This window comes from Haliaeetus albicilla, chromosome 1, assembly GCF_947461875.1.
Source record: "Haliaeetus albicilla chromosome 1, bHalAlb1.1, whole genome shotgun sequence".
NCBI classification, from domain to species: domain Eukaryota; kingdom Metazoa; phylum Chordata; class Aves; order Accipitriformes; family Accipitridae; genus Haliaeetus; species Haliaeetus albicilla.
The window spans coordinates 84930301-84953629 of NC_091483.1; the positions used below are offsets into that span (position 1 = coordinate 84930301).

At 59.8% G+C, this 23329-nt stretch overlaps 2 protein-coding genes across 4 annotated transcripts in view; both read right to left on the minus strand.

The window, feature by feature from the left end:
• ADISSP (adipose secreted signaling protein) overlaps positions 1-11234 on the minus strand; it is a 13257-nt gene extending 2023 nt beyond the window's left edge. The window contains exons 1-4 of one of the 2 annotated variants that reach the window (XM_069797532.1): positions 11164-11234; positions 9323-9435; positions 6069-6211; positions 3354-3492 (exon numbers count right to left, since the gene is read on the minus strand). In XM_069797532.1, coding sequence (XP_069653633.1) covers positions 3354-3492; positions 6069-6211; positions 9323-9341 — 301 coding nt within the window. In that variant the 5' untranslated portion in view covers positions 9342-9435; positions 11164-11234. Of the gene's footprint in view, positions 1-3353; positions 3493-6068; positions 6212-9322; positions 9436-10066; positions 10189-11163 lie in introns of those variants that run through there. The other variant, XM_069797541.1, reaches the window with a different exon arrangement.
• A 1293-nt stretch (positions 11235-12527) lies between these two features.
• SPEF1 (sperm flagellar 1) lies at positions 12528-16537 on the minus strand. Of its 2 annotated transcripts, none has more exons than XM_069797562.1 (7): positions 16395-16537; positions 16124-16235; positions 15782-15938; positions 14916-14964; positions 14598-14661; positions 14217-14328; positions 12528-12997 (listed from the first exon to the last, which is right to left on the minus strand). In XM_069797562.1, the coding sequence occupies exons 1-7, from the start codon at positions 16501-16503 to the stop codon at positions 12890-12892; spliced, it is 711 nt and encodes a 236-aa protein (XP_069653663.1). In that variant the 5' UTR covers positions 16504-16537; the 3' UTR covers positions 12528-12889. The 2 variants fall into 2 exon arrangements, with proteins under 2 accessions (XP_069653663.1, XP_069653655.1); XM_069797554.1 differs by having other exon boundaries at positions 14907-14964.
• Positions 16538-23329: the final 6792 nt, after the last annotated feature.

Sequence of the window (23329 nt, forward strand, 5' to 3'; positions counted from 1 at the left end):
CCCATGCCCACCACCAAAGTGCTGAGCAACACAGCACAAATCTTGCTGGGCTCCCTCCCCACCCCATGCCTCGGTTTCCCCGCCTGTGAGGCAGAGACAAGGATGCTGAGCCTTGGTGGAACACAAAAAGCTCCGCAGAGATGCAGGCGAGGTGTCAGGGGAAGCTGCTCTTCCCAGTGCCAGGCTCGGGGCACTGTTGTGACAGTGCTGAGCACCCTGAGCCGATGGCACCTCTGAGACCCACTTGTCCCATCACCCTGCCCCAGGGGCTTTGCAGAGCCCCACAGGGAGGGAGCAGCAGAGCAGGACACCAGCAGACAGCTGCTCTGCACCCCCAGTTGCAGCCGGGGGAGAGGGGGTCCCACCAGTCGGGAACACCTGTGCCAAAATTGCTATGTCTTCCTCCTTGCAGAGCAGAGGGAACATGGAAACACCCCTTGGAGCCCCCAGCTTGGATGGGGCAAAGGCTGGCCCCCAGCCACGTGCCCCCCAGCGCAGGGACAGAGCTGGCAGGGCCGAAGGAGGCAGTTGTTTTTGATCCAGAGGAAAAAAAGCACAATGTAAAAATAAAAGAAGAGGCAGAAAATTAAACCAGCTGCAGAAACGCATTAGTCAAACCCCGGTGTGGGGGGCACAAGCAAGCTGTGAGCACGCGGCTGGGCAGCCCCCGCAGAACTCACAGGGAGGCACCCCGACATGGCTGGCACAGGGAGATGCTGCAACGGCACAAAAAGAGAAATAAAAACACGCTAAGCATCCCCCAGGCTCCAGAGCACACGCAGCAGTCAGCTCCATGAGCTAAGCCCCAGAGCTTGGAAACACCAGCCCTGCATGGGAAGCGCAGTGGGACGGAGGAGAGCAAAACACCTATGGGCACAAGGAATTTTCCCTGCCTGCTCCTCTGAGTCCCCAGCCCAGCACAGGAGCCAGAGGGGGAGCTCAGAGTAGGGAAGCGCTTTCTCTGCTTGGATCAGGCAGCTTCCACCTTAAATGGGGATGAAAGGTTGTACCTGGAGGCAGGAGGGAGAAGTGGTGGCAAAACCTCTTTCTTCCCAACTTCGTGAGCCCTCTTGTCTCCAGCCCATGCTCACCTGGGGCCTCTTTGTCTCTGTGTCTGTGCCAGATCACAGCCCTGCTCGCCAGCCCCGCCGTGGCTGTCACCGCAGCCGAGAGCCAGGCACCACGTTCTGCCCAGGCTGAGCAGCCTCAGGACCACTGGCAGCGCAGGGACTGGATTTGGCTGATGGCTGGACAAATCTGGCAAGCTCCATCCCTGCCCGCAGCCAAGGACGTGTGAAGCAGAGACTCGAGGGGAGCCCCGGCTGTCACCAGGACCCTGAGGACCTCAGGAACAGATGCCACTGAACCGCTGCGAGGCACTGGACTCCTCCGGGTCCCACCGGAGCTGCTTGCGGTCCCTGAAGGGCTCCTTTCCCCAAAGCCTTGGGAGCCCTGGCCCTGAGCCCAGGCCGGGTGTGCCAGCCCGAGGTGGGAAGCTTTAAGCAAACAAAGCTTAAGTAAGTGCTTTGCTGGGCCAGAGCCAGCAGCAGCACGGGAAGAGCCACAGCTCGTCCCTGCCAGCCACAGCCCCGCTTCCCGACCCTCGGCTGCCGGGAGGTGGCACGGGGAGAGGTGGCGAACTGCAGCCCCAGGGAGCCAGAGGGGACAGGGATGCGGGAAAGAGCATCCACCGGCTGCTTGTCAACCGCAGCAGCTGGCACAAGGACCAGCCGAGGTGCCCCAAGGCGCTTTGCAGCCGGCTGTGTCCTCAGAGCAGTTCCCGTGTCCCCAGGATGGCTGTCACCGAGCCCAGGGAGACGCTCAGCTGCCTCAGCCGCTGCGCAGGGGCCACTGTGCACAGCCCTGCTCCCTTCTCCCACGGACACGCCAGCAGCAAACTGACCCCAGACCAGAGCCAGGCTGGTACCTGAGCCTGGTGCATCTTGGAGCAAACCCTGTCTCTGTCCTTGTCCCCGTTCCCACCAGCCTGTGGGCTCTGCTCCACAAACCCATGGCCAGTCTTCACCTCCCACACCGATCTGAACTCACAAGAAACAGCAGCTGATTGATGCACATTTGGAAAAAGAGTATTTAACTGCCCAACTGCAGATGGTAAGTTATGGAGAGATGCAGTTCTGCAGGGGACAGAGCAACAGCTGCGGGGCCCGGTGCCTGCTGCGGCTGAACCTGCACTGCTGGAGGGGATGGGGCAGACCGAGCAGGACCGAGGGCTGGGGGAGCCAGGAAGGGGACGGGGAAGGATGGGGCAGAGCAGCCAGCAGGACCCCCAGCCCTGTAGCTGGGATCCCGGGGGGCTGCCACATGCCCAGCCCCCAGCATGGACTCAGACAGCGCTGAGCTGCCACAGACACGGCACAAAGCAAAGCCCAGGTATCTCCTCCACACAGACCCGTGCCAAGCGCTTACATTTCAGGACATTATTCTCCTTTCCTCTACAACAAGAGAATTAGCAAGAAGCCTGGAGACAGATAGAGAGACGACCCCCCCTTGGCTCCAGCCTGTTCTTTAGGCAGACCCTCAGTGCTGGCAAAGAGCAGACAGAGCAAGTGCTAAAAATACCAGCACGTCTGGACTCTGTTCAGCAGGTTTCTGGATTAAAATGCCACAAAAGCCACTCTTCAAGCACGCAGGTCGGGGTCGGGCGTCTCCCGGGAGGCACAGTGGAAACACAGATTCCTTCTCCATGGGGTAAAGCTCTCCAGTGCAGCACTGCAGGGATGCTGCCCCAGCAGAGGTACAACCACCCTGGGCAGAGCCAGGACCAAATGCCACCCTCATTGCTAGCAGCTGCAGTGGGACTTGTCCCCGAAGCCACACAGGTCAGGGACAGCCTGATCAGCCTGCCACCCCCGCACCGTGCTCAGGGGAAGGACAAGGCTCAGGGTTTGGAAAATGCTTTGGAGGACACTCACCCATCGAGTTCCCACAAGGCAGGAAACCCCACGGCAACAGAAGACGCCCTACAGGCTCCCGGGGGGGCCTCTGGGCTCCCCAGGTGAGAGGAATCATCCCCCATGCCTGGTGAGGGCTCAATCCTGACAGCCACGGCTGCACCTAGGACCAGGGGGCTGCCGGCTGCCTCCTGCCCCACGGGAGCACTTGGTTCATGCTCCCCACGGGGCTCCAGCATGAGGCAGACACCCCTGCCACCCTCACAGGCACTACAGGGGTACGTCTGGGTCTGGCAGCCCCCCCCGCCAGCCCAGGCAGTGCCCCCCTCGCTGCTCACCCCTCGATGGCTGCGTTGAAGCAAAGGCAGGATCCAGGAGCCGGCACAGCAGCTACTGTGGGGACAAAGGGGGGACAAAGTAGGGACAAAGTGGGGACCTTACCTTCTGGCAGGGAGGTGATGCTGATGACTCGGAGGTTGATATTGGGGAGGGGAACAGCACAGACATCCTTCCCCAGCCTCTGCACCAGGGGCAGGAGGAACGTGATCTCATACTTGTGGAGGATCTTCAGGAATCCCACCTGCAAGGAGGGGGGGGACAGGGTGGGGGTCACACCATGCCTCGAGCAGGCACTGAGTTGCATGGGAGGTGGTCCCACACTGCTATCATCCTGTCTCATCCCGTCCTCCTCTGCAGCCCACCCTGGGGACAGGGACACACCAGGCACCCAAAAGCCCACGGGAAGGTGGAGGGCAGCAGCTGGAGAGGCTATTTCCTAAACAATTGGGAAAAATGTAACAAACACATCTATTTTGGCAGCACAAAGCAAGCAGCAAAAATAACCAGATCTGAGCAAAGCCCTGGGAACAACCACCCTTTGGTGTCATGGGAGCAGCAACCAATTTTCCCAGCGTAAGCCAAACGTGTTCGGCTGCCGTTTCTTGTCTCTAAAAGCCAAGACGTTTCCAAGAGCACGCCTTCAAATGTCATTTATCCACTGCCACGATGAAAACCAGAGCACTTACAGAGCCGGCCGCCTCCAGAGCGGGCTCCATCTCCATTGCACTCAGAAAAAGCCATTTTGGGAAGGGAGCGGTGGGCTCCCCGCCTGCTGCAAAGCTCCGGACGCGCCTGCAAACCCTCCTTGCAGCAGAACCCAGAGCACAGCCAGGATCCAACCCGACCGAGGGTGCAATCCCTTCCCAGGGACACAGGGTACCCATTTCTCACCGACTGCCGCAAACCCTGCCGGCAGCAGCGGGCAAGCCCTGCTGTGGGCACAATTCAGCCGGGCACCCTCGGTCTTCCACACAGACATGTACAGCCTGCTCCAAGCTGCACCTCAACCGCCACATAAATACATATTAATACACACACACACACACATCTATGTATACACACACAGATATAAAATGCACACCATATGCTTGCACATTTCTGGCTACGAGCAGCTCCGAAGCATCACTGCAACGCAGAAACCAACAGAAACAACGACATGCAGCTTCAGGGATTTAAGGCCATAGAAAGACATTTGGTGACTGGCCCTAAAGACCCTTTTCTCAATAGGGGAGAGGATGAGGGTGGTCTCCTGCCTCCGAGACACATGGCGGGTTGCAGGGTGCACCCCAAATCTACTCAGAAGGAAGAGATGTGTGGTTAAACGTGGCCCCAGCATGCTGAGCTGGGCACGGTGGCTGCCAGCTCTGCTGTCAGGGCTGGCAGCACCGAGGGCAGCAGGCAGCTGCCCCCCTTCCCCAGAGAGGCACGTGCAGTGCCGGTGCGCCCACGGCACGCTGCACGGCACGGGTGGGAAAAAATAATAACAACCACCTACAGATTGGCAATTGCTAAGCAATTCACTGCCATTTTTAGGGCAATAACCCATCATCCGCCCGATACAAATAACTGACTCAGAGCTGAAAGGGAGTTTCAGATTGCTCTGCTGCACGCAACGCTGGAGCAACCCAAATGCTCTCCGAGGGGTTTACTTCTTGGGAGAAAAAGGCCTCCAAAGGAGAGGCTGGGATGGAGGGGCTGGCTTTGCGCCAGGTGAAAGCGGCCACAATAAAGCAGCTCTGGGCAGAGGACTGGTGACCTGCACCTCCAAGTCACTGCCAAGGTGCCCACCTCACACCCAGACCCCACTGCCACCAAAGCCCATGGCATGCCAGCACCAAAGCCTCCACTCCCGGCACTCAGCCCTGCTGTGCAGGGTGAGGAGCTGTGGGACGGGGCAGGTAGCAAATGCTCAGGTCTGCAAACCTGCCAGGATGAAATACAAGGTGTCATTAAAGATGGCTTGCTGTCCCCACTGCCATGACCGGCCCCCAGCATGGTTTGGGAGCCACTGTCAAACCTGAACCCACGCTAACACACACCCACAGCCACAGCCACATGGCCAGAGGGAAGCAAGAAGCCACAGCACTGCTGGCACACAGGGCGAGATCCAGCTCAGCCCCGTCCCCCCCACACAGGGGCAGAGGAGACAGTGCCATATCCGTCCCATGTCCCCCCCCCAACGCCAATGTCCAGGGTGCAGCAGGGTCCCCCAGCCCACCCTGCCAGGACTGGGCTCCGCTGCTTGTGATGCCACCAGACCCTGATTTCCAGAGGGGGCCTGCATCCCACCCCCAGCCTGTCAGATCTGGCAGCAGCAACACAGGCCGGGGGCCAGCCCCAGCCAGCCCCAAACCTGCCCCCCGTCGCTGCCAGAGGCTGGATGCAGCCACAGGAATTGGGTGCTAAATGGGTGAATATGGAGCAAAGCACCCACGTTTATACCTGTGCCCTCAGGAGCATCACAGCCCCCGTGGGGAAGCACCTGGGTTCTCAGGGTGCTCCCAGGCCCCCCCCAGGTACACCAGGGAGCTAACGGGGCAAGAAACACCCCCAAATCTGAGAACTGTAACAGAGACGGAGCAACATCCAGAGGTGCAGCGATAGAAACCTCCCCAGAGCAGGCAGAGCTGCAGGCAGCAGAAGCCACAGGTCCCCTGAGCCCCACAGTTCAGACGGCTACAATGGGCAGCACTGGGGGGTACACCCACCCCACAGGGCCCCCAGGATGGACCCAGCCCTGCTGCCACGTGAAGGGACAGGCCAGGGTGGTACTGGGACCCCCCCCGCCACCACCATCCCCTGGGTCACAGCTCCCACCTTGACGAGGAAGCTGCCGTCCTTCTCCTGCGTCACCATCACCGCGGAGTCGTGGAGCTTCTCATCGAAGTGCACGTGGCCGTGGGCCCCCTCAGCGAGCTGGCTGGGGGCGAAGCGCACGCCCCCCCCCTTCACCTTGCTGCCTGCATAGGGAGGAGAGGACAGAGCCCAGGCGTCACTCCCTGCCCACCTAGGATGCACCCACTCCGTCCCCAGTCCCCAGCTCTGCGTCCCCCCCGCAGCCCCTGGGGACAGACCAAGGCTGGAGCATCATCAGACATGGAGGGGCTTCCCCAGTGTCCCCACTCTCCCATTTCAGAAATGCCTCGTGCCACAGGCTAGGGAGGTGGCATACGGACACTGGTGACCAGCGGCCACAGAGAGCTCACCCTCTGAGCAGGGGGGAGCACATGGACCTGCCACCAGCCAATGTCCAGAGGCTGTGAGGGTCCTGTCTGTCCCCTGGGCTCAGCAGCATTTGCTCACTCCCGTGATTTTCTCGGCGCAGAGGAACGTGATGAGCAGAGACACGTGCTGTGCCAGGAAGGGGACACAGGTGGGACAAGGACAGGAAGGAAGGACAGTTTCCCTCGGGAAGGGGTCCCACACATCCCAGGGTGTTGGGCAGGGCTCTCCAAGGCTGCAAAGCTGGCCAGCATGTTGGGGAGCAAACCCCACGGTGCCCTGGGGAAACCCAAAAATGCACCTGCCCTGTGAGGACAGGCACCTGCCTGGGGACACTGAGGTCCCCACAGCGGGCAGGAGCCCGCAGAGGCACAGACACCGCAGCCCTTTCACTTGCACCTTTGCAATAGGCTCTCTGTGAGCTTCCAAGAAAAAACACTCTCTCCTCTTCCTCCTCCTCCCCAGTACACCCCAAGAAACCCCCCAGTCCGGCCGCCAATTGCATCCATCTGGCAGCAGCCGGGAGCAGATTGCCGCCTCCTTAAAGAAAAGGCTCTTTGTGCCTCAGCAGGCTGGAAACGCCGGAGATTTAATAACTCAGCATTGTTCAGCCGGAACAGCTCGGCAGAAATCCCTTCCCCGCACGCAGGGGAAAACAAGAGACTCAGCCGCTTGCAGAGCGATGCAGCTGCACGTGGCTGCAGTGGGGAAGGGGACACAGATGGGACCCTCCCTGCCGAAACGCAGGCAGCCCCCGGCCCACCGTGACAGGGCACGGCAACCCTCATGGGTGCCATCCTCTGGGTGCCATAGGGCAGGACGAGCCCTGGGACCTGCATGGAACCCACACACCAGACAGAAGCTGCGGTGACGGGCAAGGTCTCAGCCTGTGGTTGCCATCAGAAATCCTGATGCCAGCTCTGGGCTCGGAGGAGCTGAGCTCTGATGCCTGCCAGGAGACCGGCAGGGAAAATCCCAAATATGCGTCTCCGTCACACGGCACTTGGAGGCAGCACAGCCGATGCCTGGCATGGAGTCCAGGAAGCCAAGCGGCCCCCAGGGACGAGCATGTCCAGAGGACACTTAGCCATCATCGGCCCAGGCAGCCACGGTGCTCAGCTAGCCCCCTGACACGGTGTGTCTGAAGACCCTCTGGAGAGAGGGAGGTCGGAGGAAGGCGAAGATGGCAGCCAGGCACCATGGGCAGCTGTCCCAGGAACTGGCTGTCCCGGGAACCAGGTCACCCGCCAGCACACACCCCAGTGACCTTGAGAGGCTGCACCACACGGTGTCCCTGTCCCAGCTCAGGAGGGGCTGACAGGGACTGTCCTCGCCCTGGCAGGAGGGGACAGCCCCTGGCAGAGCCTGGACAGGTGACAGTGGCACCTCGACAGCCCTGGGCGCGTGGGGCAAGGTGGAAGGGGCAGGGGCACCCACCCACACAGGACCTGCCATGAGTCAGCCAGCACGGAAATCTCATCAGGGGCAAAATGCAGTTGTGCGTCCTGCACCCACCCGGCAGCAAGGGGAAGTAGAGGCAGAGGTACAGGCAGAGCCTCCATCAGGCAGGGGCTGGGCAGAAAAATCACCTGGAGCTGGTGTGTTTTATCTCAGGTCCCTGAGTCCTGCCACAGTCACGGCAGGAGGGTCACCGGGACCTGCCGGACCCTGCACGGTCGGTGTGCCAGCAGCCGGTCTGGTGCCATGCTCCCCAGGCACCCAGGGGGTGGGTTTGGGGGTCCGACACACACCCTATGGTGGGGGGGTGGGCCATGGTGGGGGACGCCTGCCTCACACGTGTCGGCAGCAATCGTAAGCCCTGGAAGCAGATGCCAGCTTCGGAGTCGCTGCGTGCCTCCCAAAACAAGGGTGTCCAGGCCCCAGCATCCCTGGGGAGGCAGGGCTGGAAGCAGGGAAGCACAGGGGGCTCAGGGCTCCCCCAGTACACTGTTCCCCCGCACAGGGACCCCCATCCCCCATGCTGCCAGGAACAAGACAGCCCAGAGCAGGCAACCTGCCTGTCCTTTGGCATCACCACTGACAGACCGCTCGCCTGGCCCTTGTCCTGCAGGGAAGCCAAAGGAGGCTTCACCGCCAGCGGGAGGAAAGCCCCCGGGATGGACCCATCCCACGGCCCCGCTCACCGGCAGTGGGGAAGGAGCCGCGGAGGCCGGAGCCGTGACCAGGCACACAAAGGAAGACGAAATCACGCCCAGCAGCAGCACAAAGAGCCTCTTCGGTCTTTGTCTCTGCATGGCAGAGAGCCGGGTGCTGCCGCCATAGGGCGCCTCATGCCAGCGACCTTTTGGGGTCCCCTCCTGGCACTGACAAAGCGCCCAGCTTCCCAAGCCCGGCACTGCCAGAGCTTTTCAGGGAGGCAGCCGGGGTCTGGGAGAGGCTGGGAGCACCCATTGCCTCCTGCACCAGCCCTGCCTGGGGCAGTGGGTGCCGAGGGTTGTGCCGATCACTAAAGGGGGACTGCAGCTGAGTGGTGCCGGCAGCATGCCACCGGAGCCCCCACCCTGCCGCAAGCCCCCTCAGTGGATGCTCACTCACAACTCACGGCAGAAAAACAGCAATAATGTTCCCCCATTCCCCCATAGCCTCTGACTTGCTCAGCTGCTCCCTGGGCATGGAGAGGGCAGCTCCAGGCAGCCCTTGCATCCCTGGCTGCAGGCAGAGGGACCCCCTCAGCAGGGTCATGGGCAGAGAGACCCCCCGGCAGGGCCGCGGGCAGAGGGGCTTCACCGGGAAGGAGCATCAAACTTGGAGACTGGTCCCGTATCAGGAGCAAGGAGCCTGGGAAGGGGCAAGGGGCAGGCAGGCAGGAGGGGACGCCGGGGACTCACCCTTGCTAGCCGTAGCCATGTGTCCCCACAGCAGTCGTCCTTGCGCAAAACTTCAAAGGCACGGACAGGAGGCCATCCTCCGGGGCCACTGCCGCTGCTCCCGAGCACCGGAGCTGCGGAAGGAACGGGCAGGGTTAGGCAGGGACAGGCAGAGCCGGGGAGGGCATCTGCTGCCTCCGTCCGGGTGCCAGAGCCAGCCGAGCACCACGGACACGACGGCAATGCACGGCTGCGACTCCGGCACTGTTCCGGCACAGACCTGCCGGGGAGGAGTCTCCTGCAGCTCAGGGGCGTCAGGCAGCCCGGCTTCGGCCAGCAGCAGGCAGCGTGCCAGGGCCTGCATCCAGCCCTACCCCAAGGCGTGATGGGCACAGGCAGGGCAGGAGCAGTGGCAGGACGGGCAGCTCCTCTGTCCCGCTCCACCATGAGTCTGCGGTGTGACCCAGCCAGCCCAGGCTCCTGCTCTGCCGGCTCTCAGGGATGACCCCCCCAGCACCAGGGTGGGCACTGTCCCTGCATTAAGGCAGGAAGAGCCACCAGAGACAGTCTGGGGGTGACAGGGCTCATGCCCCCCACCTCCCACCCAGGGGTCCAGGATCTGACACCCCAAAGACCCCTTTGATGGAAGCTCAGGCTCAAACCTCCTCCCTGGGGCTCACCCAGCCCTGCTGTCCCACAGGAGGCTGTGGGAGACCAAACACGGGCTGGTAACATCACCGGGCACCTGATCCCACCACCGGTAACCTGGTCCCAACACTGGGCACCCGAGGAATCCGGCAGTAGGAGGCAGGTGCCTGAAACGGTGCCGTCAGCAGCCCAGCTTGCCGAGCACAGGGAAATTCATGGAAAAAGCATTAACAGTGTCAGCCCTGGAGGAAAATAAGATAAAAAAAAAAAAGTAGAGCTAAAGGGCAGGAAGCCTCTCCAGGGGCGGGGGGGGGGGGGCGCGGGTGGCAGACCCTCACCGTAGCCCCGGCGCCCCGCAGTGCTGCTGCCCAAAGATGAGATGATCCAGCCTGGAAAAGAGCTGGGAGGGAAAAGCCCAGGATTTGGGGATGCCTAGAGAGATGCACGAGGGGACACCGAAATGCATCCATGGGCAGCACAGGGTGGGAGGAGACCCCAGGACTGGACACAGGGAGGAGGGGGACACAGGGCAAGCGGCCCCTGAGCAGGGGCAAAGTGTGGGGCTGGCGGTGGGGGACTCGGCAACCAGGGTGGGCACCGCGCCTGGGCTCGCAGCAGGGGCAAACGCGGGGCCCACGGGCTCCCCGTGCCCTTGAGGGGGTCAAGACTCGCCCCCCCGTGGCTGCAGTCCCGGGGTAGTGGGCACTCCACAGACCCCACCGACAGTCCCACGCCGTTGCCCCCCCAGCAGCCCGGGCAGCGGGTCCCCAGCGCTCAGCCCGTTCCCGGGGCTCCCCGGCCCCCCCAGGCCGGGGGCGAGCGGCAGTAAGGAGGCGGCGGAGCTGACGCACGCCTCCCCGCCCGAGCCACGCCGGGTGGCCCCAATCTGCCTCCGCCATCACCGGCGCGGCCCCGGTCCCCGTCACGCGTGGGTGTGGGTATCCACACACACACACACACCCGTGTTTTCACCCTCCGCCGGCTCAGCCCCAATGCTGCAAAGGGGGTCCCGGGGATGCGCCCCCGGCCTCGGTGCTCCCCTCTGCAGCATGACGGGACAGCGACCGGCCCGGGCGAGCATCCTACTCCAGCCCACCGGGACCGGGAGAGCGAGGACCCCACCGGAGCAGTCATGCCCAGAGGGAACAATACGGGGAGGGGGAAGCCCGGGGGTCCCTCCCCGTCCCCGCCGTCCCCGTCCCTTCCTCACTCACCCCCGGCCGGTGCGTCCCGGACGCCGCCGTGCTCCCCGCTCCCCGCTTCCCACTACCGGGACACGCCCCCCTCCCTCCTATTGGCCCCGACACACCCTCCGCCGTCCCTATTGGTCCACCCCCTCGGCGGTCACGCCTCCCCGCCACGCCCATCGGCTGCCTTTCCGACGGCGCCGCTTCCCGAGGAGCGGTCCGGCGGGAGTAGGGTCGTCTCCAAGGGGCGGGACTGTCGCTAGGAGGCGTGGCGAAGGGACTGGGGCAGCCAATGGGGGGGGGAAGCGCACGGCTGTAGGGCGCCACACGTGGGCGGCGGGGTGCGCGGCGGCGCGGAGGGGAGGGGGGGCACCCCGCCGGTGTCCCCCCTCATCCCCGGGCGATACGGTTGCTATGGCAACCTATCATCGCCTGGCAATTTTTATTGCTCAGACCTCAATGTCCGAACCCGGGCCCCTTCGGTGATGAGAGGGAGCACGGGGGAAAAGGGCCACGGCTCGGCTCACCGGCGGGAGCCGGCCATCGGGGGCGTCGAGGGTGGGAACGGCAACCGGGACACGTCCCTGGCCGGGAAAAGGCAGCCGGTTCCCTTCCAAAATGCACGTCCACCCTCCTGGGAATGAGCGGGGGGGAGGCAGCGGCCCCCCCGCCACACACACACACCGTGCAAGGCAAGAGCCGTCCCCCCGGGGCGGGGGGCAGCGGGGTCAGGGCTCGCAGGCAGGGCTGGATCTCACAGGCAGGGACAGGGGACACGGCACACCCCAGGGGCTAATCTGTCCCCCCCCCCAAAAAAAAAAACCTCTTCCTGCAGCCTCCAGATGCCAGAACGCTTAAAAAGTGCGGGGCTTCGTTCCCAGGGAGCTGCTGGAGCCCCAGCCGTGTCCTCGCCTCCAGCACGCGTGACACCGCGCACGGCTCGGCCCCGCACTGGAAAAAACAATCGTGTTTGACCCTAAAAAAGGCCGCAGGTGACTCCCGTGCAGTGAAGGTTGTGGCCAGACCCAACCCCAGGCATCTCCCCACCGGTGGGGACGGCCCCAGGACCAGCCAAGGGCAGGCAGAGGAGCGGGGGGTACTACCGGGTACCCCCACCCCACAGCTAGGTTGCCCACGCGGTCAGTGCCAGACCCACGAGCAGGTCTGTGTGCTGAAGCACGGATTTTCTCAGAGATTACAAAAACAAACAGCTTTGGGTAAGGGATTAAATCTCAGCCTCCGCCAGCGCACGTCTCCCCAGCCCGGGGCAGCCCAGTGGCGTCCCCACGCTGCTGACAGCCCCTCGATGCTGGATCAGCTGGGAAATAAATAAATACCCCCAGGCTGGGGCAGGCGGGACCCCCGCAGCGACTCAGCCTGGAAGGGAGGTCTCCGAGTGATGACCCGGCTTTTTAATTACTGACTGCAAGACAAAGGAAGGAGGAACCACTGCTGTCGGCGGGCGATGGCTGGAGGGCTGAGCGAAACCCATGTGGTAGCGATGCTGCTGCCTCCCTGCCCGCCAGCAGGCATGGCGGGGGGACCCGGAGGTGGGCACGGAGGTCCCTGCTTCTGCATCTGCCTTTGCCACCTCTGGCTTTTGCCCTTGAGAGTCTGTCCTGGGAACTGGGGCAACTGGGAGGCACTGGGATGGCTCTTCCAGGTCAGCAGGAGATCCCACGGGTGGGAGAGGTGGGGCAGGCAGCGGGGGGGCAGTCCCGGGCAAGGGGCTGCCAGGCAGGCGAGGGTCCGCTCACCGCTGTTGGCACTGGGCTTCCTGCAGACGCCGGCTGAGGTCGTCTATCCGCACATTCTTGAGGTGCAGCAGCTGCTCCAGCCTCCCCACCTTCAGCTGCAGGATCTGAGCAGAGACCCCGACACCCCCTCAGCTTGGTTTTGGGGAGAAGGAGGCACATCCATCCACCCCAGACAGGCTTGGGGGGGGGGCGGGGCTTGCCTGACAGCCAGCAGCGCGGACGAGGGGGACGGGGCGGGGCGGGGGGGACAGGGAACTCAGGGCTGGGCTGATGTGGCTGCTGGGGTCACTGAGCGGCATCAGCCATCTTTAACCACAAGGGAAGCTGAGGCAGGTGAGCACCACTGCCAGATTTGGGGTCCCAATTCCAGCTCCTACAACAACCCACCTCAAGTTCACACTCCCGCAAAACATGACCCGGGAGTCCCAGCTCCCCACCAGGACCTGGTGACAGCTCTTCCCATCTAAGATGCCCCACAGCATTCCTTCCCCTCTTTCAAAATTTTACATCTTAGGAGATGTTTTCCAGCAGAAAAGCCCCGGTTTTAGATAAGACAGAGCCACTGCCCTGGCTTCGTGCTGAATGAAGCTCCATTTCAAAAATCACCCACTGCCCAGGGGCGAATAAGGGATGTCCAGAGCCTGGTCTGCAGCCCCAAGGGTGGTCCAGGGGCCACAGCAAGCCACGAGCAGAGGGTCTGTGCAGCTGCCATGCCCGTTCTGCATCACCCTCATTACTGCGGGCTGGAAGACAGACCAGAAAGGATGAGGATCGGGAACATTTTGGGAATCACGGATTGATGTGACTGATGTGGGTGCGTGCCACAGAGATTGAGGGCACGCCCAGGCAGGAAGGATTGAAAGAGAAAGCTGTTCACCCCAGGGGGAGATCTGCAGGCTGAGGCTTTACAAGGGCTTTTACCCGATAAATGCCAGAAAAACACCTGCTGCAGCAGACGGCCGCAGGGACAGAACCACATCTCCAGGCCAGGCTGAGGCATTGCTGCCTTTCTAGCCCGGTTTGACCAGACCTTTTAGAAGCCCGGCCCTGCCCAGGAGCAGCCAGAGGAGCATCCGAGCCAGACGCTGGCCAGCTGGACCACGGCAAAGCCAGTGCCAGGCTGGCCCATGCCTGAGGGTGCCACCAGAGCCTGGGTACAGAGACAGGAGCAGCCCAGGAGGCTGATGGCACCGAGCAAATGCCTGTTTGGGCTGTCATGTACACCACTGTCACAGGACAGTTGGGAAGGCAAAGGGAGGCTGTCCCTGCCTCGGTGCCGCCACGGGGACAGCACTTGGCTGGGCTGATGGAGGGTGGGCTCACCTGGATGGTTTCCTGCGCCAGGAGCAGGGCCTGCTCCCTCTCTGCCAGCTGCAGGCGGATGGCAGAATCCCCCAGGGGAGCCTGGGCACAGCCATGGCAGCTCTTCTTCACCCTGGACCAGGAAAGGAAATGCCGGGACAATAACTGACCCCTCCTGGAGCAATGCTCACAGCCCATGGAGCCATACAGGCCATGGGGCTCAGGCACATGCCCAGCTCCTCCACATCCTGCCCCACACACCACTGCCTCTGTAGCACTGGGCTCATCTGACCCCCACGGGGACCCCCAAAGCCTCTTCCCTCAAGAAGACCCCAGGAGGGCCACCTCACCAGCACCCAGCACATGCTTGCAGTGTCCCTGCACAGCACCAGCAGTCCTTACCCAGCAGCTCTGGGAGAATCCTGGGCATAGCCTCCTCCCATGCTGCTCTTTGCCTTTGAGTAGCCTGCAAAACACAGCAGTTAGCACATCATCTGCCCAAACAGCTCTGTTGCCCCACCACCACCACCACCACCAGGATGCACCCTTCCAGCAGTGTCTCCTATCCCCCCAGGGCTGGCCAGGCTCGTTATTTGGGTGCCCCAGCACAAGACAGGGCTGTGTATGCCCCCCCTCCAAGGTCATGGTTTGGGACCCAGGGAGCCCATAGTATGGCCAGGATGGGACCTTCCTTCCCGATGTGCCACGCACCGGCCCTACCCGTCTCCAGGTAGCTGATATCTTCTAGCGCTGCCCGTACGCCCAGCTCCTGCACGGAGAGGCAGGAAAACACCCATCACGCCTGGCCATGAGCAGTGGGTTGCCCTGTGGGTGAGCCCACAAACAGCCCCTGTGCAGACAGGGGGCCTGGCCAGGCCCCAGTGTCAGGAGAAGGGGGGACAGGTACCCCAGCCTGCCTGGCTGCTCGTGCCACCCCTTGCTGAGCGGTGCTGGGGCTTGAGGCCCTGGGGAACACTGGGGTGGGGGGTTTGCTCCCACAGCAGTGGGAGAGGCCAGTTCAGAGCAGGGTGTTCCCAGCATGGCTGCAGTGCCTGCTGTGCCAGCGTTACAGCCTGAAGGCAGGGCTGGGACTCATCTGCCTGAATTCCTGTCTGCTTCAGGGCCACAGCCCTTCCCCTAGCGAATTCCTCCTTTGACCTGAGCACCAGAGTCACTGGCAGAGACAGCCCGGGCCAAGTCAAGGCTGCAGAGCAAGAGGGACCGCAGCACTTCCCACGACAGCGCACGGCTGCCATCTGCGGCCGTGCCGCCTGCATCGCTCCCAGTGGGGTGCTCCTACCCCGGCTCTGCCCACGCGAGGGGCTCCCCTGCCTCTGAACACCCCACTGCACTTCCCCGTGGAGCTGCAGACAGGGAGATGGCAACAGGATCCTTGTGATGAGATGGGATAGTGACACCCACAAGGATGTCTAGAGCTCAGCCCGGCTCCCCTGGCCCTGCCCTGATTACACTGACCTCTCTGTGGGGTGGCCACTCACCCTCATTGCCCTCTTGCCCATGGCACATGGCACCTACAAGCAAGACATGGCACACTGGGTGCCCCCCTTCCCCCAGGCCCCACTGACCTGGCCTGGGCTAGACACCGCCTTGCTCTGTTGCTGCTTCTCCTCGATCTTTTGCTGCAGCACGAGCAGCACCTGCTCCACCGTGCCCGGCCGGCACTGCACGACCTGCCGGATCATGTCACCCGGAATGGAGAAGTTCAGCTTACTCAGCACTTTCCTAAAAGAGGAGTCAAATGAGCACCCAGGAGGGCAGGGAGGCAGGCACCCCCGCTGCCCGCAGAACCCTTAGCTGTGTCCCAGCTGGCCAGGTCACCAGCCAGGACAAACAGGGACTCTCTGTACAGCGGGAAGGGGTGGGGGGGAACAGGAGGGAGGGAACAGGGGGGCTGCTCGCCCCGCTACCTATTGAGATGGCCCCAGTTGGCGAGCTTCTGCGGCGTGGAGCTGGCGGGCACGTAGCTGTGCAGCTGCACCATGGTGGGGAAGAAGAACTTCACCACCTCGGCTGCCAGCACTGGGGGAGGAGATGAGGAGAGGGGCTGGGGGCGGCGGGCACCCCGGGACCCCCTGCCCCGGGCCCACAAGGCCCGGTGGCCACTCCGGCCTAGGCCCAGCCGCAGGCCCGGCCCCCCCCTCCGCCCCGTCCCCGTCCCCCCGGGCCCCCCCGTCCCACCCCCGTCGCTGAAATCCCGGGCGATGTTCCTGCGTGGCCGGGAGAGCGGCACGGCGTCCAACCAGCGGTAAAGACCCCGCAGATCGCCCACCGCTCCGCTGCCCGCCATGCGGCCTCCCGCCCTCCCCGGGCCGCGCCGCGTCCCGCCGCCATGGCAACGGCCCCGCGGGGCATGCTGGGAGCGCGCGGCCGTCGCCTAGCAACGGGCGGCCCGGCCTGGGGGGGGCTCTGAGCAATGGCGGAGGACTGGGGGTCCTGGGCAGGGGAGGACGGGGGGTCTGGGGGGGTCTGAGCTGGAGGGGAGGGGGTCTAGGGGGTGCAGGATCAGGTTGAGGGATCCTGTGAGCAATGAGGGGGCCAGGACCACAGTGAGGGGGGGCCTTGAGCAAGGGGGGAGGCTCTAAGGGGGCCAGGACCAGGTCAAGGGGGGGCAACAAGCAGTGGGGGAGGCTGGGGGGGGGCACCTGGCACCCAGCAGCAAGGAGGACCCCCAGCAAGGGGGGGTCCCCACTCTGGGAAGGTGCAGGGACAAGGAGCCCAAGATGGGCCCATGGTGGACCCCAATGTGGCGGGCAGCTCTGGCTCCCAGTGATCCCGGGCTAAAACCAGCTCGGGATGTTGCTCTTGGCAATGGGCACCCCGAGCCTGTGCCCGAGGCCTGCCACCCCTTCCTGGGGGGCAGCCGCTGGGGGGGGCACTTCCCAGGGGTGGACACCATGGCTGGGATGGACATCTTAGCTGGAATGGACACCATAGCTGGGATGGACACCATAGCTGGGTGTCGTGGTTTCAGCCCAGCCGGTAACAAAGGACCACGCGGCCGCTCGCTCACTCCTCCCGCCCCCCTCCGGTGGGATGGGGGGAAGACGGAGGAGAGAAAAAAAAAACCAAACCTGGAACCTCGAGGGTTGAGATAAAGGCAGTTTACTGGAACAACACAAAGAAATTGCAACAACAACAACGGTACTAATGAAAAAGTATACAAAAAGAGTGATGCACAGTGCAACTGCTCACCACCCGGGACCCGACGCTCTGCCACTTCCCCCACCGAAAAGAAGAGCCCACCCCCCGGCCCGCTCCCCCTTTATATACTGAGCATGATGTCACATGGTATGGAATAGCTCCTTGGCCAGTTCAGGTCAGCTGCCCCAGCTATGCCCCCCACCTCCCAGGTTCCTGTAAAAATTAACTCTATCCCAGCTGAACCCAGGACATTATCCACCCCTTATTCTATACCATCTACATCATGCCCAGATCTTACATTTTCCAATCGACCACTACCACTTCCTTGTCTTATATATATAAGTATATGGACTTGCGTCCGTCCCCGTCGTCCCCCCGCACACACACACACACGCGAATGGTATTCCTTTAGCGTATGGGCTATTCCTCTAATGTGTCCATTGATTTTATTTAGTCCATGACTTTGGGGCTCCATCTGTTGTAACAGTTCTTCAGGATAAGAGAGATGGTGTGAGATGGTGGGTTGTTGTATGCTGCCTCTGGAACTTGTGGCTAGTACATTTGGTGCAACTCACGCCCTTGTTCTGCAGGTCGAGGATGTTGATCTTGAGGAAATTGCTGGGTGTCAGTTCAAGTTCTGTCGCTGTTGTACTTGGCTTAGTTTCAAAGTCCATCCCGCAGTCATTTGGGTAATTCTTACAGTAATACCCTTGATATGGCATATAGACACTATAGATACAATGACATGCATTGGCAGGGTATTTAGCAGTTAGGTATCATACAGCCCAATTCACTGGCTATTCTCTCCCAAAATCAAATCTCCCTGAGGTACACATCGAACTTCCCCATCCTTCTGCATCACCCACCAGGTGTACCCAGGTCCCTGAGCAAAAACAACCCCTTGAATGGGTTTGCCTCTGCTTTGCCAGTTGCCCTTCTTCCATTGCTGTAGCCACCCCCATAGGGCATTTGCCACCATCCATGAGTCAGTATAGAGATAGAGCACTGGCCACTTTTCTCTTTCAGCAATATCTAATGCTAGCTGGATGGCTTTCACCTCCGCAAACTGACTCGATTCACCTTCTCCTTCAGCAGTTTCTGCAACTAGTCGTGTAGGACTCCATACAGCAGCCTTCCACCTCCGATGTTTTCCCACGATGCGACAGGACCCATCAGTGAACAGGGCATATTGCCTCTCATTTTCTGGCAGTTTATTATACAGCGGGGCCTCTTCAGCCCGTGTCACCTCCTCCTCTGGCAACATTCCAAAGTCTTTGTCTTCTGGCCAGTCCGTGATCACTTCTAAAATTCCTGGGCGACTGGGGTTTCCTATGCGAGCCCGTTGTGTGATCAGTGCAATCCACTTACTCCACGTGGCATCAGTCGCGTGATGTGTAGAGGAAACTTTCCCTTTGAACATCCAGCCCAGCACTGGCAGTCGGGGTGCTAAGAAGAGCTGTGTTTCAGTACCAACCACTTCTGAAGCGGCTCGAACTCCTTCATATGCTGCCAATATCTCTTTTTCAGTTGGAGTATAGCGAGCCTCGGATCCTCGATATCCCCGACTCCAAAACCCCAGGGGTCGGCCTCGGGTCTCTCCAGGTGCTTTCTGCCAAAGGCTCCAGGTAGGGCCATTCTCCCCAGCTGCAGTGTAGAGCACATTTTTAACATCTGGTCCTGTCCGGACTGGCCCAAGAGCTACTGCATGAACAATCTCCCGCTTAATTTGTTCAAAGGCTTGTCGTTGCTCAGGCCCCCATTTAAAATCATTCTTCTTCCGGGTAACTTGGTAGAGAGGACTTACAATTTGACTGTAATTTGGAATATGCATTCTCCAAAAGCCCACAACACCTAAGAAAGCCTGTGTTTCCTTTTTATTAGTCGGTGAGGACATAGCTGCTATTTTGTTGATCACGTCCGCAGGGATCTGACGACGCCCGTCTTGCCATTTTACTCCTAAGAACTGGATTTCCTGCGCAGGTCCCTTGACCTTACTTTCTTTTATGGCAAAGCCAGCCTTCAAAAGGATTTGGATTATTTTCTTCCCTTTCTCAAAAACTTCTTCTGCCGTGCTGCCCCATATGATGATGTCATCAATATATTGCAGGTGCTCTGGAGCTTCACCTTTTTCTAGTGCAGTCTGGATCAGTCCATGGCAAATAGTGGGGCTGTGTTTCCACCCCTGGGGCAGTCGATTCCAGGTGTACTGGACACCCCTCCAAGTGAAAGCAAACTGTGGTCTGCACTCCGCTGCCAAAGGAATGGAGAAAAATGCATTAGCAATGTCAATTGTGGCATACCACTTAGCTGTCTTTGATTCCAGTTCATATTGAAGCTCTAACATATCTGGCACAGCAGCGCTCAGCGGTGGCGTGACTTCATTCAGCCCACGATAATCTACTGTTAGTCTCCAATCCCCATTAGATTTCCGCACGGGCCATATGGGACTATTAAAGGGTGAGTGAGTCTTGCTGATCACTCCTTGGCTCTCCAATTGGCAAATCAGCTTATGGATGGGGATCAGGGAGTCTCGGTTGGTGCGATATTGCCGCCGGTGCACCGTCGTGGTAGCAATTGGCACCTGTTGTTCTTCAACCTTCAGCAACCCCACAACCGAAGGGTCCTGGGAGAGACCAGGCAGGGTAGACAGCTGTTCAATCTCCTCTGTCTCCAATGCAGCTATACCAAAGGCCCAACGGTACCCTTTTGGGTCCTTAAAATACCCCCTTCTGAGATAATCTATACCAAGGATGCACGGGGCCTCTGGGCCAGTTGCAATGGGGTGTTTATGCCACTCATTCCCGGTTAGACTCATTTCGGCTTCCAATACGGTTAGCTCTTGGGATCCCCCTGTCACACCAGAGATACGGATGGGTTCTGCCCCTTTATAACTTGATGGCATTAGGGTACATTGTGCACCAGTGTCTACTAGAGCCTTATATTCCTGTGGGTCTGACGTGCCAGGCCATCGAATCCACACTGTCCAGTAGACTCGGTTGTCCCTCTCCTCCACCTGGCTGGAGGCAGGGCCCCTCTAATCCTGGTTAGAATATCTGTTACCCACTTTTTGCACATGTGAATCAGAAGTCCCTTCAAGAGGATCAGAAATGAGATCGGCCCATCTACTGCGCCCGGGGGACTGCTCACGGGAAACTGGAGCAGCAGTTTTCCAAGAAGAATCTTCTTTTCTGGTTGCTTTTTCTCGCAACTCCCGTACCCGTGAATCCAAGACTGAGGTAGGTTTTCCATCCCACTTCCTCATGTCCTCTCCATGGTCACGCAGGTAAAACCACAGGTTAGCCCGTCGTGTGTACTTTCTCTCTCCTCTCTCTTGGGCAGAGGAACGCTTACTCCCAATAACTGCAATGCGGGCCTGTACAGGTGAGGAGGAGGACATATCTACTTTGAATTGCTGGAACTCTCGGGACAATTCCTCTACAGCTGAGACACAGGCCCGTAGGGAGGAAGAGAGACTTCCTTCATATTGCCGGAGTTGGACAGCCAATTCATCCACCGTTTGTCCATAGCCTTCTTTCCAGGACATTACTGCCAATGAGTTGGCATAGGTTGGTGGTGCACTTCGTAGAAACTTCCGCCACATCGGTTGTGTGCATTGGACTTCATCTGGATCTGTGGGTGACTGCGCATTTTCTGGATCATTATAAATCACCTCCAGCACGGCTAATTCCCTCAGGTACTGGATACCTCTCTCCATGGTGGTCCACTTGCCTTGGTGACATGTAACTTCATCCCTGAAAGGGTATCTTTCCTTTACACCTAACAGAAGTCGCCTCCAGAGGCTGAGGACTTGTGTTTTTCTCCCAATTGCCTTGTCGATACCCCCTTCTCTAGACAGAGATCCCAACTGCTTGGCTTCCTTACCCTCTAATTCCACACTACTAGCCCCATTATCCCAGCATCGGAGCAGCCAGGTAACAATGTGCTCACCTGGGTGGCGGCTAAAATCTTTTCGCATGTCACGCAACTCACTCAGGGATAGAGATCGGGTAATTATTTCAGGTTCTGCCTCTTCCTCCTGTTCTCGCGATGACCCTGGTTCATCTTCATCTCTCACTGAGCGAACTGATTTCTTTGTGTGTTTCTTTTTCTGTACAGGGGCAACTGATACTGGCACAGGTTGGTTCTCTGGTTTAGTGGCAGTATCTGTCACCGGGGTAGGGGCAGCCATGGTACCTGTTGTCGTGGTAGGGGCGGCCACGGTGCATGTTGTCGGGGTTGGGGCAGCCACGGTGCATGTTGTCTTGTTTTCCATCTTTTCCCCCTTTTCCCCCTGGGGGTGCTGCATAGTATCAAGCAGGGTTTGGTAGATACCGGCCAGGGCCCAGCACAGTGTAGTGAGTTGTGTGTCTCTGGGATAGCCACAGCATTTTCCTTTCAAAAATTCTATCACTTCATGAGGGTTCTGCAGTTGTTCGGGAGTGAACTTCCAAGTCACTGGAGGTGAGAAGTTCTCTAGATACCTGCCCACATCCTCCCACACGCCGTGCCACCCATGAATATCCAGCTTTGGGACAGATCTCTGGGTGGTACTCTTAAAGAGCCTCTTTGTAGCCCTAGACAAGACCTGAAACATAGTCAGGAGGCATAGCACTAACAGCACACAGGCTTGCGCATCCCAAGGATATTCAAAATTCTCGAAAACTGTTGTAATTAGTTGGAAAGAGAAAAGGGAGGGGAACGGATGGGGGGAAGTATCCCCCCCTGACTTCCCCATGGGTTGGGTGTAATTACCAATAAAATCCGACAGAAGGTGCCCAAAGTCTGGAAATGATATCACTGCCTCATACAGATAACAGCTTAACCTCATGACCAGTGATGTAATCATTTCACAAGTCGACATTGCCCAGTACAGCAAAATGATAATCCCAATCACTCTCCCAGAGATGAGATATGCAACTACAGGCAATACATAAAGCATATAAGAACTTACAAAACGCCACCATGTAAACAGCTGAATCAGCATTGTGACTAACATCTATTTATCTAGTATAAGAAATGCGTATGACAAATTTGTTTCAACACGCTCTGGCCAGATCTGTCGTTATCTCAACCCTTCGTGCCCCACGTTGGGCGCCAAAAAGGACTGTCGTGGTTTCAGCCCAGCCGGTAACAAAGGACCACGCGGCCGCTCGCTCACTCCTCCCGCCCCCCTCCGGTGGGATGGGGGGAAGACGGAGGAGAGAAAAAAAAAACCAAACCTGGAACCTCGAGGGTTGAGATAAAGGCAGTTTACTGGAACAACACAAAGAAATTGCAACAACAACAACGGTACTAATGAAAAAGTATACAAAAAGAGTGATGCACAGTGCAACTGCTCACCACCCGGGACCCGACGCTCTGCCACTTCCCCCACCGAAAAGAAGAGCCCACCCCCCGGCCCGCTCCCCCTTTATATACTGAGCATGATGTCACATGGTATGGAATAGCTCCTTGGCCAGTTCAGGTCAGCTGCCCCAGCTATGCCCCCCACCTCCCAGGTTCCTGTAAAAATTAACTCTATCCCAGCTGAACCCAGGACACTGGGATGGACATCTTAGCTGGGATGGACACCATAACTGGGATGGACACCATGGCTGGGATGGACATCTTAGCTGGAATGGACACCATAGCTGGGATGGACACCATAGCTGGGATGGACATCTTAGCTGGAATGGACACCATAGCTGGGATGGACACCATGGCTGGGATGGACACCATAGCTGGGATGGACACCGTGGCTGGGACAGATATCTTAGCTGGGATGGACACCTTAGCTGGGATGGACACTTCCTGGGGCTGGACACCCTCCCTGGGATGGACACAATGGCTAAGATGGACCCTTTCCTGGGATGAACACCATAGCTGGGACGGACATCTTAGTGGAGAAGAACATCTTAGCTGGGATGGACATCTTAGCTGGGACGGACACCACAGCTGGGATGGACACCACAGCTGGGGTGGACACCATAGCT